At 45.2% G+C, this 14191-nt stretch overlaps 5 protein-coding genes across 5 annotated transcripts; 2 read left to right on the top strand and 3 right to left on the bottom strand.

Annotated features, from left to right (window-relative positions):
- Positions 1-215: 215 nt before the first annotated feature.
- Positions 216-1633, bottom strand: LOC119563436. The gene is made up of 2 exons (XM_037876822.1): positions 1117-1633; positions 216-661 (listed from the first exon to the last, which is right to left on the bottom strand). Exons 1-2 carry the CDS (start codon positions 1631-1633, stop codon positions 216-218), a joined length of 963 nt encoding a protein of 320 aa, XP_037732750.1.
- Positions 1634-3167: 1534 nt separating this feature from the next.
- LOC119562958 (protein apnoia) lies at positions 3168-3995 on the bottom strand. The gene is made up of 2 exons (XM_037876133.1): positions 3804-3995; positions 3168-3599 (listed from the first exon to the last, which is right to left on the bottom strand). The coding sequence occupies exons 1-2, from the start codon at positions 3916-3918 to the stop codon at positions 3301-3303; spliced, it is 414 nt and encodes a 137-aa protein (XP_037732061.1). The 5' UTR covers positions 3919-3995; the 3' UTR covers positions 3168-3300.
- Positions 3996-6027: 2032 nt separating this feature from the next.
- LOC119552061 lies at positions 6028-7096 on the top strand. The gene is made up of 2 exons (XM_037861826.1): positions 6028-6709; positions 6771-7096. The coding sequence occupies exons 1-2, from the start codon at positions 6028-6030 to the stop codon at positions 7094-7096; spliced, it is 1008 nt and encodes a 335-aa protein (XP_037717754.1).
- A 539-nt stretch (positions 7097-7635) lies between these two features.
- LOC119563477 (wnt inhibitor of Dorsal protein) lies at positions 7636-8565 on the bottom strand. The gene has a single exon (XM_037876901.1). The coding sequence runs from the start codon at positions 8563-8565 to the stop codon at positions 7636-7638; it is 930 nt and encodes a 309-aa protein (XP_037732829.1).
- A 1594-nt stretch (positions 8566-10159) lies between these two features.
- LOC119554618 (glutamyl aminopeptidase) lies at positions 10160-13848 on the top strand. The gene is made up of 7 exons (XM_037865615.1): positions 10160-11447; positions 11685-11782; positions 11845-12162; positions 12236-12354; positions 12430-12515; positions 12592-12997; positions 13057-13848. The coding sequence occupies exons 1-7, from the start codon at positions 10199-10201 to the stop codon at positions 13703-13705; spliced, it is 2925 nt and encodes a 974-aa protein (XP_037721543.1). The 5' UTR covers positions 10160-10198; the 3' UTR covers positions 13706-13848.
- Positions 13849-14191: the final 343 nt, after the last annotated feature.

Genomic DNA, 14191 nt, shown 5'->3' with positions numbered 1-14191 from the left:
ATATTGGCTATCTGGTGATATTCCCTATTTAAAAATCCAAGTAATTAAATTTTTGTAATTAACTAAAAGATATTGTTAAATTAATACTTACCAAGGCTAAAAAAATACTGTTTGGAAATTTAAAAAAGTGCTATTGACTAAGGAAAAATAAAACCATGACACAGGATAGAGCTTTTATTGTAAAAGTGGACAAAGGGTGGACATTAGCTAGGGAGCTAACTGTAGCTGATGTGCTGCTCCTCGTGGGTGTTGAATTGGGTGCGGGCGGCGTACAGTAGAGCCGCCATAAAGGCGCCGTTGTTCATCACCAGCGACAGGATGGTGGCCATTTTGAGGGCCGGCAGGATGAAGGGCAGCAGGCTGCCCAGCAGGACGACGGGGAAGATCAGCATGGGCACCGCCACCTGCATCATGGTGACCTTGTACGAGTTCTTCTTCTTTCGCTTACCCAACACCCCTCCGCCGCCGCCCTCTCCACCTGCCACGCCCCCACCGCCTCCCAAGACGCCCTGCTGTTTGGAATCCCCTTCCGCTTCCGGTTCGTAGTTCTCCACACTTCCGCTATTGGCACCTCCACCGCTAATGGACGGCAGATTCATCAGGTTCAGCTCCATTTCTTCGGTCTCACGTCTTCGGGCACGTCCCATCCTGGATTTGGGGGCTTTAAAGGAAAGAACAGAGTTAAATTTAAACAAAATTCTACAATATATACGTAAATCAGTATTAAAACTTCGTATTGTGTTAGAGAAAATTTAGTTATGCTGTCAATTTCCGGTTCTCAAACATATTTATTATCTATTCAATTGAAATTCCCTGCATAAAATCCTGCATCACTTATTTCGGGCATGCGCGGAATATTTTAAATTGATTAAAGCCACGCTCAATATCAACCCGACCAAACTAGTTATATGAAAAGCCACATTAATATAGTATATTTAAATGTGAGAAAGTAAATTAATAGGTGTTCTTAGAAATCAAGTGAATGAATTTTAATGAGATAGGTGTATTGTGCATATTTACTCTCATGAAAGATCAAAGCAAAACTATAATATTTATAATATAATATAATATTTTAAGGTAAGTATTATATATAATAATTTTGGGATAAATACTTACTCTTCTTGAGTGAAAACTTCAGTTTGTTGTCCTTGCTGGGGACGATCTTCACCAGCATTCCGGATAGGAAGTGCAGCTTGAGGTCGCGGTGCTTGAAGAAGCGCTGGAAATTGAGCACCAGCCGCTGGTTGAGCTCCTTCTCGGACATTTTCTGGTACTTCTTGCCCACCAGACTGCCCATCTGGGTCTCCTCCCCGAAAAACTGGTCCACAAAGTCCCGGGTGAGATTGCCGCTATTGGGCATCTGGCGGCGTTCATCCATCTTTTGCAGCACATACAATTTCGTGCAGTGTAGCATGGGGAACTCCCGTAGGCATTCGTAGATTCGCATCGGAATCGACGCCCTAAAGTATGACACACTATTCGCCGACTGACTGCGACCTGTGGTGGTCTGGTTCAAGTCTTCGCTAGGAGTCACTGCATCTTGGCCAAGAAGTGGGGTGAAGTTTAGAAGAAGACACAGGCCAAGTCCGAGCAGGACGTGCCAGGATAGGGATCTTGCTGTGTTGGCACGCATTTTCTGTTTATATTTTGGTTTTTTTTTTTCCCAAACAACACAACTGCACCGCAGCAGTGACAGTGGAAAACTGAATGCACATCTTGGCCAAGAGCAGCTGCCATCCTAGCCCGATTGTCTCGTCGATTCTTGGCCACTACTTTCCTCCGGCCGGGCCAACTGGTTTGCGATTGCCTCGCCAACGCTTGGCTGCCTCTTAGATTTAGTTTACCGGGTCAGGCGGCAGTTGCTCTCACTTGCCGCTATCAACTTGCCACTTGCTACTTGCCCCACTTGCCTAACTTACGGCCAATGCATTCGATTGTTTACAGCCAAAATTCTGGGGCCACTTGTGATGCCACTAATCTCTGCCAGAATCAAATCTGTTCCAGCCGAGAATCTGGCGCACCTGGCTCATTTTTCATTCGCATTAACTGTGTCACTAGTGCGTCTGCAAGTAAAAGTAACTCAACGGGACATGATTGGCAACAAATCGAAATAGAAAAGTTAAGAAACCCAAGGAACATAATTTTAACCAATGTATATTTTTTTAGTCTGCACGAATTTCAAACTAAATTTGTTTCGTTCTGTTTCTAAAAAAAATAAAATAAATAAAAATCTTTAAGAATAATAAAATTTTATGAATATATATTCTGATACCCATTTTTTTACTGCTTACAGAACTTTGGAAGTGTTACTATACCATTTGATTTGAGTTATTTTGCCAATTATGTCACTAAGTATTTTATTAGTTGTTTTTAAATTTCTATACTAACTTACATAAATTAAAATACATATTAATCTTTCGAGTGTATCTGTTACTTTGTTGACAGTGTGCAAAATTGTAAAAATTGCCACAAAGTGGAACAATTAAAGCCGGATTCGAAATGATTGAGCGGCTAGATCGCTAGAAAATCGATACGCCTTGAATTAAGTGACGATGGATCAAGTGAGAGTTAATTAATTAGTCTCTACCCATAATGAGGTATGAGTATAGTCAAGGAGAAATCCGGGCGGCAGCCAATTATCGGTGTTGGTGTTCCGACTAAGTGTGACCCAATTCGATTATTTTGGAACTGGGAGTATAAATTTACTTTCTATACGTGTGGCACTGCGGAAGAGCAGTTAAAAGAACCGTAAATCACGAACGCCCTCCGCTGAATTCATAATGAGATAGAAATTTCACTTTCCACAGGGGCAGCCGAAAAACATACGCAATCCAATAAAATCCATGGGCGCTGTCAGCAGGAAATTTCGATTATTGATTTGTTATTTTCACAACTGATAGGCATTTTAGAAATGTTAAAAGTGGTAGATTTTGCTGAAAAAAATATGAGAGATCGAATTAATTGAATTCTTTCAGTAACATATGCCTTTATTTATTATCTTTTCAATAGAACAATTTTCAGCAGAAATCATTCTTAAACATTTGAGAATTTAATTGTATTCATTCATTCAGCAGACTAATATTCATTATTATTTTACAACGAAAATTCTCTGCTGAATGCCTTTGCCATCCCTTTACTTGTAATCAATAAATAAGTTAAATAAATAATTTAAACTAGACTTAAATTATTATTTGGTTGCATGCTCGCTGAGGCTGAGGTAAGTTTGAATCCTGGCCCGCTACCCGCTCGCCGTTTTCCCTCATCTTGCATCAAATCCAGGTCAAAGGTGAACTATTCGATCTACCACTCCTTCTCCAACCAGACGGGCTGCTGGGTGTGCGAGTGGGAGTAGACCACGGGCACGGGTGCCTGGACGGGAAGGGGAGCGGCGGCATAGGCGGCGGCTGCCTGGACGGGAAGGGCTCGGGACAGCATCTGGCCGATGGCCAGCACCAGCAGGATGACTCCCACGCCCAGTCCCTTGATGGAGACCACGGTCAAGGCCGCCAGCAGGGTGGTGATCACGCCCACGACGAAGGCGCCGGGCACCAGGGCGAAGCTGATGCGCCGCAGGAAATGGTGGCCAAAAGTACGGCTTTCTGGAAGAAAGGGTGGACCAATTAACTTTATTCACAAACTTATAAAGGTTTCACAATTAGATTCCACCGTAGTTATTTTGTATACCAGTAAAAGCACACAAATATGTTTCTTAGAGAGGATTTCATTGAGAGATTCCTTGAACCATGTCATTCTTTCGTAAAATTTTCTCTGATATATCTTCAAGAACTATTTTTTCCACTAACCCGCCACATCCGAATCCGCATCCGAGCTGTTGGCCGCCTGCTGCTGACCAAGCACCAAATCACAGGCCAAAAACAGGCAAACGAGGGCAAACACAATCTTCTGGTTGGCGGCCATTTCGACTTGATTCGATGATCGTTGATTACTTGAGGGTGAGTATCTGGTAATCCGTTTGACACTGCTGCACTGCTCGACTCCGGCACTGGCTAACAATTGAATGGAGGGCTCACATTGACATTGGCTTTTATCGACGAGGGTTTTGTGTTTGGGCCGGCTCACTGGGCGGCTACTTGAAATTCGGCAGCCGGACATCGCGCAGCCGCAGCGTGGCACGAACGTGCGCCAAAACAAGCAAATCGTGCCGCTGCCATACGATACGACTCATACCGCCAGCCACACTGAGAAAAAACAACAAATTGATAACTATATTTTTTTAAGGAACTTATAATATTTCATCAGAATAATCTAAGAAAAATGGCATTTTGCTTTGGCTTTGTATTGATTTCTTTTCTGCTTTGAATCTTATTAACTTTTTAAGCAATGTGATTTGAACTATGCTTAGAAATTACAATATTCAGTATAATCTTATATACTTTTTTGTTTAATGTCTGTGTCAACACAATTAGATATTTATTATATTTATAATTTTATTTATGATTTTTTGCTGTGCACTCCTTTGAATATGCATGCAGTCTGTCATTATTTTCACTGCCTTTGAAGGGCCCAACGCATTTGGGGGTGTGCTGCATAGGAACTTGGACATGGAACTCGGACTTAAAACTTGGACATGGGCATTCTTTCACGACGCGTGTCTATATTGAGGGCAGCACCCAAGTCTTAGCGATCGATTCGCTTTCATTTTTCGTCGCTGGTCGATAATGATTTATCAGCTAATTAACAATGAGGTACTGCATTTTAATGTTTAATCAATAGCTGTACTAAAAAACGGCTACTTTGTCTTATACGATGGCTGCGTAACGGATTTTCATTGATGAATGTTGGCATACCACGTCTTCGACACTGCAATTCACTTTCATTAACGGAAATAAATCAAAATGCAAAGCAAGCCCATACCTTCTTTTCAGTCTTTGGAGTTTTTGTATATATAAATTCATTAATTTTAAGAGATCTGCATTTGTAAAATAAATGCTTAGAACTTAAATAATAATTTAATTCACTTAAATAAATATGCTATGTACTTTTAAACTTTTAATGGTGTCAAAATAGCAAAATAACGGTTATGACTCAGAAATGTTATGACCATAATTTTTAAGGATTTTGTTTGTCATATGTGTATTACTCTTTAGATTGGATTATCCGACTTTTTTACTAATAAACGATAAGATAAGCTAGTATGTGCTTCTTGTTATCTAACCTTGATATGGTAGACATAAAACACGGCTATTGGGACAATAAAGCCATAGCTACTGCAATCGATCCGCATAAAGATTTCCCTATTGCGAATTGGAGTATTTGGTTGCTAATTGTGTGAAAGTAAATTAGGTGACCAAATACGTAAAGCGGATTTTTCGCAAAAGCTAATGGATGGATAGAATTTACTTTCTACTCTGGATTTTGATTTTGAGAGCGATCTGCCTGCCGCCTGCGCCAGTTTTGTCAACAACTTTCCCATGCGATGGCCGTCAAGCGTTAATTGGAGGCGTCTGAAGTTGTGCGGTAAAGAATGGGGCATGGGGTATGGAGTATAGAGTATAGAGTCGGGAACCGTTAGCAGGCTACCTAGACAGCCGGCTTTATTTATGGCCAATGCAGCGGTGTCCCGGGGTCCCGGGGGCAATTAAAGCTAAAAGAAATCAATGAGCGAGATCACTGAGAAATTGCAGGCCTACTCTAGATATTTGTATTTTTTTCGCTTGTAACACAGACATCGACTTGGACTAGTGGCAATTTAATTGAAGAGGATCCAGCACAAGAATCGTGTTCTAGCGGCGGCAACCTGCAACATTGCAACTTGCAGCGGCAACTTCTCGACTCTTTCAGCTGTCTCTGTGCTCAATTCCAGTGCCAACTCCATTCCAGTCTCAGAATGCAGCTAGCTTTGGCTTTTATACAGCAGCCGTGCTGCTGCTTTTCTTCAGCTTTCTTCGGAGTTGATAAAACGCTTGGCCGCCGCCGATCGTGCCACATTTTGCGGCTGGCCATTGCAGCGGTTGCAGGCAGCTTTATTTACCTTGGACTCAAATTTAACTTGGACATGCAACAGAGATGAACGGCCACTTGGTGAGATTCCTTTTACTGTGCGTGCTCTGCAGCTCGCTGGCCTTTGGCCAGGATAGTGATACTGATGGCAACCAGGAGACATCCACCGCCAGCCAGGAGGCAGCCCGAGGATTGGCCAGCAGCTATGAGCCGGAGGACAAGCAGGCGCTGCGCAAGAACTCGCACATCTTCATGGGCATCTACAAGAACTACAAGAGCACCTATCTGGGCAACAAGACGACCAGTGAGTACAAAAAAAGGCTGCGAGATCGCGTGAGTGCCCCCCAAATGGCGGAGAACGAAACGCCTGAGTCATTGGATCCCGAACAGCTGGACCCTAAGGATTCACTGGTCCAAGAGATCCGTCAAGATGCCCAGGCGCAGGCTTTGATGGAGGCTCAAACCGAATCCCCAAATTACGATGATAGTGAATCCTTAGCTGGCAAAAAGCGGCGCAAACGCAAGCGCAAGGATCGCAACAAGCGGCGGGAGGAGGTGGAAGCCGAAACGGATCAACCTGATAGTGATCCTGACCTAGAGAACGAGACCATACAGCGGTATCATGTGGGTCCTGGACTCAATGTCAGTCTGGACATGAGCAACGACATTGTGCACGTAAAGCTGGATGGCGAGAATCTCAAGGAGATCATGGGAGCTCGTTGGCTAACCCTAGATAATAGTGAAGAAGGTGGGTTTCTATACCTCGAAAATTACTGAAAACTTAATAACACACTCTGTGATATTTTTAGGTCGTGGCAAGAAGTACGACATGATCACCAAAGTCTTACCACTCTTCATCCTCCCCTTCCTCATCCAATCGGCCATTGTACCATTTCTGGTCACCAAGCTGAAGTTGCTCCTGGTCAAATCCATTCTGGTGGGCAAGCTGGCCATCTTCCTGCTGATCATCTCGGCCATCAAGAATGGCAACAAGATGGTCCAAAGTTACGAGGTGCCTTCATATTGGGCCGGCGAACCCAGTCGGAGGTCGGAGTTGGCCGCCGCTGCCTCCTCGGCGGCTGCCGCCTACAATGGCTATCGGGTTGAGGGCAAACCGACCACCTGGATCAGCTAGATCGGGGGAACACAGTCTCACATTGCTATAAGTTCGGTTCTAGGCTATTAGTGCTTCGAAATAAACATACACACAAATCGGGTTGATTAACTGTGTTTTCTCTTGGGTCGGAATAGAAATAAAGTTCAATTAGATATTGGGTTATATATATAATTATATCATGGGTAAAATGGAACCCGCAGTTGATTTTATTAGGCAACTGAAGAATTTAGCATGTTAAATTGGCTAAAAGATATCCAGTACCATACCTGCTAAAAGAAGACTGTGAATAAGAGGCTATTTCATTTTTATATACGAACACCTGCAGAAAGTGACTCCGATTTCGATGATATAATGACTTCATAAAAAACCAAACCCCAATAAACTTGAAGAAAAGTGATTGCAAAATGTTATGTATAATATATATAAAATTAAGAATTTATTAATATTATTTGTTGTGGCAATAAATTAGCGGTGGGTTGAAATAATTTAACTTAAATTATGGTATTATTTCTTCATGGGTCTCGACCAGCGCCCCGGCTTCCTTATGGATCATCTTTTCAATAGCAGGAGAACTGCTTTTCCAGCTGGACGCACACATCGCACTGGAGTCGGAATCCCCATACGAGCTTGCAGTTGCACCTCCGCTCGGTTCGCAAGTGCTGGGATCGAACGCGATATCCGCAGACGCGACACAGCTGCTGGCAGGAGAGGCGCTCCTCCAGAGAACCGCTGCCATCCTTGGAGCACTGGCGACCACGAGTTCCCTTCCACAATCCCCGGGCATCGTGCTCACAGTAGTTGGGCGAATCCAGCATGAAGACGAGCGAGTCGAGGGGAATGTTCTCCCACATGATCTTCAGATTGCTACTGGCACTGTCCAGTTGGATGGCATCGTCGTACATTTGGAGGAGGTCCTGGGCAATGGATTCGAAGGGCTTGAGGACAGCCACACACTCCTCCTCCTGGCAGTTGCCCTGCACAGGTCCTGGCTGCTTGCACCGGCACTCCTGCTCCAGGGATCTTTCTAGAAGAGCTCCAACCACCCGTCGATTGTGAGCAGTGGCTCCTGATCCTGTTCCAAATTGCTTCACGTACTGCTCCAGTGCCTTGGAGGGTTCATGGGCACAAGGAACATTCAAGGCGTTCCCAGTGCATCCACATCCAGCGATCACGCCATTCGCACAATCCTTGGTCAAAGTGTGAACTATGGCTGCCATGGATATGGCCGCCACATAGACATCCTCCCTATTCGGAGACTTCTCTTCTGGCTTGGAGTTCTTTTGTACAAAATCCTGGCTAGGGCAGTTCCATCGCTGCCACTGGAAGCTCTGCTGGCAACTTCCAAGAGCCTGTTTTAATCCTTTTCCGGTTATATCCTCCCAGGAGAGTGGAGCTTGATACTGGGTGTACTGATAGTAGTTTATGGGTTCCAAAACTCCAGCGAAGGTGGAGGTAACTTCCAGAAGTAATGTGATTGCAAAAAGCATGTTGTCTGATTTTATAGTGATAATAATATTAGATGTTTTCTTTGCGATGTCGTTAGCTCGACTGAATGATGACGATCCTGGTCAGCAGACTTATATAGCCTGGCGATCATGATCTGGGCGCCCTCCTGGGGCCGGCCCGTGGGAAATTTGGGCCTGGTCAAAAAACCGGAAATTTGCCGTTTTCCACTTGGAAATTTTGCATGGGCAGGGGGTAGGAACTCCCAGCGACGGATAAATACAAAAACCCACTGGCAGCCCGCGATGCAATTGCGGAGCAGCAGCCCAGTTTCCTGCGACTACCTGGAGGATCTTCCTCGCTGTGAGCAACTTTCCCACGCTTAGGCAGGTAGATCCTAGGAACGGCGCCCTACGTGCTCATGAATGAAACCCATCCGATTCCATTCAATACGCCCGGATTTCCCAGTTCTCCCACTGCACAACATCAATGCCCGGTTTTGGGTTCGGGTTTGTTTGGGTTTTGGACTGGCCAAGCCAATTATATAACAAAACATATGACAAACAGTAAGTATAATCTGGAAAATTAATTGCGCTTTGTGGTGAGTCGGCTTTGTTTCCATATTTAGCTAAAGTTGATGTTAAGGACGAAAATCCAGACATTGATAAGGGGAATTTTTTGAGCCGGGATTTCATACATGATACGATACGAGGCGACACGAGTAATATTTTTTGAAAATACGCATTTTCTTAGAATGTTCGTTTTAAAGAAAAATACAAAGTTGATAGGTTTTCCTGATAAAGATAAGATGTTACATAAATTTATATAATCTCTGATTGATAATGGACTGATAGATAATAAATGAAAAGAAAAGGTACACCCTGCAAATAGCCTATATAAGCTTGTCGGCACTTCAAAGATAATGCGATTAGTAAAAGTGAAGCATTTAATTATTAAATCAACAAATATACAAAACAAAACTTTTATTGACGTCGAGTTAAACTATTATTAAAATCAATACCCATAATTAGCAAATATTTTTTATGGGGAACTTCCCATTTCCAGCTCGTAAAGCCAAAGTCATTATAAGCACTCCAGGTCCAGGCGTTACGAAAATGTGTGCGGAAATTTCGATGTTTGGGTTTTAACACAATGAAAATACCGATTCTCTAATTAGGTCGAACGTCTCGTCTGCATAGCACCGGAAAAGGGTTTTTTAGGATCTAAGCGCCGGGTAAAACAGAAAACGGGGCGCAGGTAGTAAACAAATTGCTCAATTGGGCTCCGTCAGCCTGAGTAACTGAGGGTTACGATCACACACATATGGGCCTTGACACTGGAAGTTCCTCGGGGCTCAGCAGCTTGGAATTCCGACTGGCCGAGGAAAAACGCGCCAGATCTTAGGCATTTCTAAGTTTAATCAAAGCGCCATGACAGGGTCCATAAATTCGAGCGATTGTCAGCCGCACTCGCCGTCGTTTCATATACATATGTTCCGGCTAATACCATTGAGGCGGCTCATCGACGGGCGATTAGATTAGCAATCTGCAAACGCAGCCAGTCAATTAAGATATAGGGGCCCACTTGAGGTTCCCAAACTAAGTTACCTGTCGCTATTTCGCCGTGGAGATTGCTTAGTTTCGCTTTGGACTCGGCCCGTGCTGGATTAACGTGACCATGATAATCACTGCCAAGTTGGTAGCCATTGGCCTGGGCCTCGCGCTCACGGCCTTCACCGTGTCGACAATTGTCCTGGCCGTCCAGAAGTCGAGTCTTCAGAGTGATTTACGCGATGCACAGGAGAAGTTGGACCTCCTCGAGGCGGGGCTTACGAGCACGGCTGCTCCGACAACCTCGAGCACTGCGAGTCCTGGCAGCACTATAAGCACAGAACCCACAGCTGATCCTGGAAGCACTGCTTCTCCAGGATCTACTGCCTCACCTGCCACCACTGCAGCTCCAGAAGAGAAAATAGACTACCGATTGCCCGGAAATCTGATACCCACCCACTACGATCTCTATCTGTTCCCCAACATCGAAACAGGGGAGTTCAGTGGTCAGGAGACCATTACAATCACCGTTGTAGGGGCCACCGACAAGATTGTCCTGCATTCCCTAAACTTGAACATTTCGAGTGTGGCCATAATGAACACGGGCAGTGATACTTTGGAGGTCCTGGAGACCACAGTGGATTCCGTCAGGGAGTTTCTGATTTTCCAGTTGAGTGAACAGCTACCACAGGGCAGAGAAGTGAGACTGCATATCGGATTCGAGGGATCGATGGCCAACAAGATAGTGGGTCTGTACAGTTCGTCGTATTTGAAGGAGGATGAGACCCGCAAGTGGATTGCCACCTCTAAGTTTGAGCCCACCTATGCTCGCCAGGCTTTTCCCTGCTTTGATGAACCGGCGCTGAAGGCCGAGTTCACCATTACCCTGGTTCATCCCTCCGGGGAGGATTACCATGCTCTGTCCAACATGAACGTGGATTCCAGTGTCAATCAGGGTGCCTTCCAGGAGGTCACCTTTGCGAAAAGTGTGCCCATGAGCACCTACCTGGCCTGCTTCATTGTCTCCGACTTCACTTCAAAGCAGGTGGACATCGACACAAAGGGCATTGGAGAAACCTTCACCATGAGCGTCTACGCCACTCCAGAGCAACTCGACAAGGTGGACCTCGCCGTGACGATTGGCAAGGGAGTCATCGAGTACTACATCGACTACTTCCAAATTGCGTATCCGCTGCCCAAACTTGACATGGCCGCCATTCCCGACTTTGTCTCCGGCGCCATGGAGCACTGGGGATTGGTCACGTACAGGGAAACTTCGCTATTGTACGACGCCGAAACGAGTTCGGCGTCCAATAAACAACGCATCGCCAGCGTGATTGCCCACGAATTCGCACACATGTGGTTCGGAAATTTGGGTACGTTAACCCACTGGGGATATACCCTGGGGTGTTATAAAAATCTGAACAGGGGTTAATATGGGTTGGGTTTATAGCAGGGGCCATCAGAACCATATTTAATTATTTTTGCGTGGGTGTTTTGTGGCATTTTCTATCCCGCGGGCCGACTTGTTTGCTTCTGTTGACCACTGGCTTAAGAGGTTGAATTTATATCATATAATTTAAAATAGCTCTTCCTTACTTTTCTTCTTGTAGTCACCATGAACTGGTGGAACGATCTGTGGCTAAATGAAGGCTTCGCTAGCTTTATCGAGTATCTCGGTGTGGACGCCGTCTACCCAGAGTGGCAAATGGCAAGTGACCCAAAGATACAAAATGACTATCGGAACTGATTTCCCATGTCTAACCTCCATAGCGTGACCAATTCATCGTGAGCACCCTGCACGCCGTACTCACTTTAGATGGAACTCTGGGCTCCCATCCCATCATCCAGACGGTGGAGAATCCCGATCAGATCACTGAGATTTTCGACACCATCACTTACTCCAAGGGCGCCTCTTTGGTGCGCATGTTGGAGGATTTCTTGGGAGAGACCACCTTCCGTCAGGCAGTTACCAATTATCTAAATGAGTACAAATACTCCACGGCCGAAACGGGTAACTTCTTTTCAGAGATCGACAAACTGGAACTGGGCTACAATGTCACCGACATCATGCTGACATGGACGGTCCAGGTAAAACCGTAGAAGTCCCATGAAATGTGCAAGTGTTTCAACCCCATCGATTTTTTATTTTATTTTTTTGCAGATGGGTCTGCCAGTGGTCACGATCGAGAAGGTCTCCGACACGGAATACAAATTGACGCAGAAGCGCTTCTTGTCCAACCCGAACGACTATAACGAAGATCATGAGCCCTCGGAATTCAAGTGAGTGAGCAGAACTTATTGCCTGGATATGTGGTATCTGATTGCGAATTTCGCACATACATTATTTTCGCACAGCTACCGGTGGTCGATCCCCATCACATATACCACCAGTTCGGAGTCGGTGGTGCAGCGTGCGTGGTTTTATCACAGCCAGAGCGAAAGTAAGTGGTGCCATCTGTATGCAGATCCACGGGTCGGGTTCCCAGATAGCTGATCTCTAAACTTTTTTTTCGACAGTCACTATAACTGTTCCATCTGCCGTCCAGTGGATCAAGTTTAACTTCGATCAAGTGGGATATTATCGCGTTAATTACGATACCGATCTGTGGACCGCTCTGGCCGATCAACTGGTGGCTGAACCCAGCTCATTTAGCGCTGGAGATCGGGCTGCTCTTCTCAACGATGCCTTTGCCTTGGCTGATTCCACTCAGTTGCCCTATGAAACGGCCTTTGAGCTGACTAGGTATTTGAATAAGGAAGCTGACTATGTTCCCTGGAGTGTGGCTGCCTCTCGTTTGACTTCCCTGAAGAGAACCCTGTACTATACCAGCAGTTATGCCAAGTATAAGAAGTATGCCACTGCCTTGATTGAGCCCATTTATAGGGACTTGACCTGGACCGTTGGCGAGGATCACTTGGATAAGTAAGTGTTCTTTGGCCAGCTTAGGGATCTTAAGATTTCTATACCATTATTATCCCCAGTCGTCTTCGAGTCACCGCCCTGAGTGCCGCCTGCTCATTGGGTCTGGAGTCCTGCCTCTCGGAAGCCGGAGAGCAGTTCAATACCTGGCTGGCCAAGCCGGAGGATCGGCCCAAGGCCGATGTCCGTGAGACGGTCTACTACTATGGAATACAATCTGTGGGAAGCCAGGAGGTTTGGGATACAGTGTGGGAGCTGTTCGTTAACGAAACCGATGCCAGCGAGAAGGCCAAGCTGATGTACGGCCTCTCTGCCATTCCAACTCCTTGGATCCTGCAACGATACATTGATCTGTCCTGGAATGAGGATTACGTGAGGGGTCAGGACTACTTCACTTGCCTGACTTACATCTCTGCCAATCCAGCGGGTGAACCCCTGGTCTGGGACTATGTTCGCGAGAACTGGCAACGATTGGTGGATCGTTTTGGCCTAAACGAACGCTATCTGGGCAACCTCATACCCTCGATCACGGCTCGCTTCAGCACACAAACCAAGCTGGAGGAGATGGAGCAGTTCTTCGCCAAATATCCGGAGGCTGGAGCGGGAACAGCTGCCCGAGTCAGGGCTTTGGAGACGGTCAAGAACAACATCGTCTGGCTGGCCGAGAACCTGGAGGGCGTGGACGCCTGGCTGGACAAGCAGCAACTGTAGGAAAGTCCGAGGAGGAAGTGGTCTTGCGACCATCGACCGCATTAAATTTGTACTCATCTAATTGCCATTATAAAGCAAACATATGCCGAACAAGTGGAAATAAAGATTAGCTAGTTGTGGGGAAAACTGAAATTACAGCTCTATAAATAAGCAATTATCCATTGATATGTGATTTGATAACAAGGATTGGGTGGGGGTGACTAATGGACAATACCTGATTTGATTGACTTTATTGCAGGCCCAAATATCCGGTCTAAATTTTACAAGCAATGGAAATATTCCCTGTTATATGATGAAACCCCAAATATGCTAGTTTATTTAAAGGATTTTATAGAAGGACGTATTGACAAAAGAAGTTAGAGTATAAGAGTTTCCAATTATTCCAATTCATTTCAGTTGTTATAAATAAAATATAGCAAAAAAACCGACAGCTTTAATCTCCTAATAGCTTATTTAAGATTAGGGAATTATCAAAGCATTTATAGT

The sequence above is a fragment of the Drosophila subpulchrella genome, chromosome 3R (assembly GCF_014743375.2).
Source record: "Drosophila subpulchrella strain 33 F10 #4 breed RU33 chromosome 3R, RU_Dsub_v1.1 Primary Assembly, whole genome shotgun sequence".
Lineage (NCBI taxonomy): Eukaryota > Metazoa > Arthropoda > Insecta > Diptera > Drosophilidae > Drosophila > Drosophila subpulchrella.
This window is presented reverse-complemented; position numbering and strand designations above follow the sequence as displayed.

Bases quoted from the DNA above. Each gene is read 5' to 3' on its own strand.
- LOC119554618 (XM_037865615.1), top strand. From the start codon at position 10,199: ATGATAATCACTGCCAAGTTGGTAGCCATTGGCCTGGGCCTCGCGCTC. The intron at 11,448-11,684 runs GTACGTTAACCC...TTCTTCTTGTAG, and splicing joins CATGTGGTTCGGAAATTTGG to TCACCATGAACTGGTGGAAC. The intron at 11,783-11,844 runs GCAAGTGACCCA...TAACCTCCATAG, and splicing joins TCTACCCAGAGTGGCAAATG to CGTGACCAATTCATCGTGAG.
- LOC119563436 (XM_037876822.1), bottom strand. From the start codon at position 1,633: ATGCGTGCCAACACAGCAAGATCCCTATCCTGGCACGTCCTGCTCGGA. The intron at 662-1,116 runs GTAAGTATTTAT...TTTCCTTTAAAG, and splicing joins GAAGTTTTCACTCAAGAAGA to CCCCCAAATCCAGGATGGGA.
- LOC119562958 (XM_037876133.1), bottom strand. From the start codon at position 3,918: ATGGCCGCCAACCAGAAGATTGTGTTTGCCCTCGTTTGCCTGTTTTTG. The intron at 3,600-3,803 runs GTTAGTGGAAAA...CCTTTCTTCCAG, and splicing joins TGCGGATTCGGATGTGGCGG to AAAGCCGTACTTTTGGCCAC.
- LOC119552061 (XM_037861826.1), top strand. From the start codon at position 6,028: ATGAACGGCCACTTGGTGAGATTCCTTTTACTGTGCGTGCTCTGCAGC. The intron at 6,710-6,770 runs GTGGGTTTCTAT...TGATATTTTTAG, and splicing joins CCTAGATAATAGTGAAGAAG to GTCGTGGCAAGAAGTACGAC.
- LOC119563477 (XM_037876901.1), bottom strand. From the start codon at position 8,565: ATGCTTTTTGCAATCACATTACTTCTGGAAGTTACCTCCACCTTCGCT.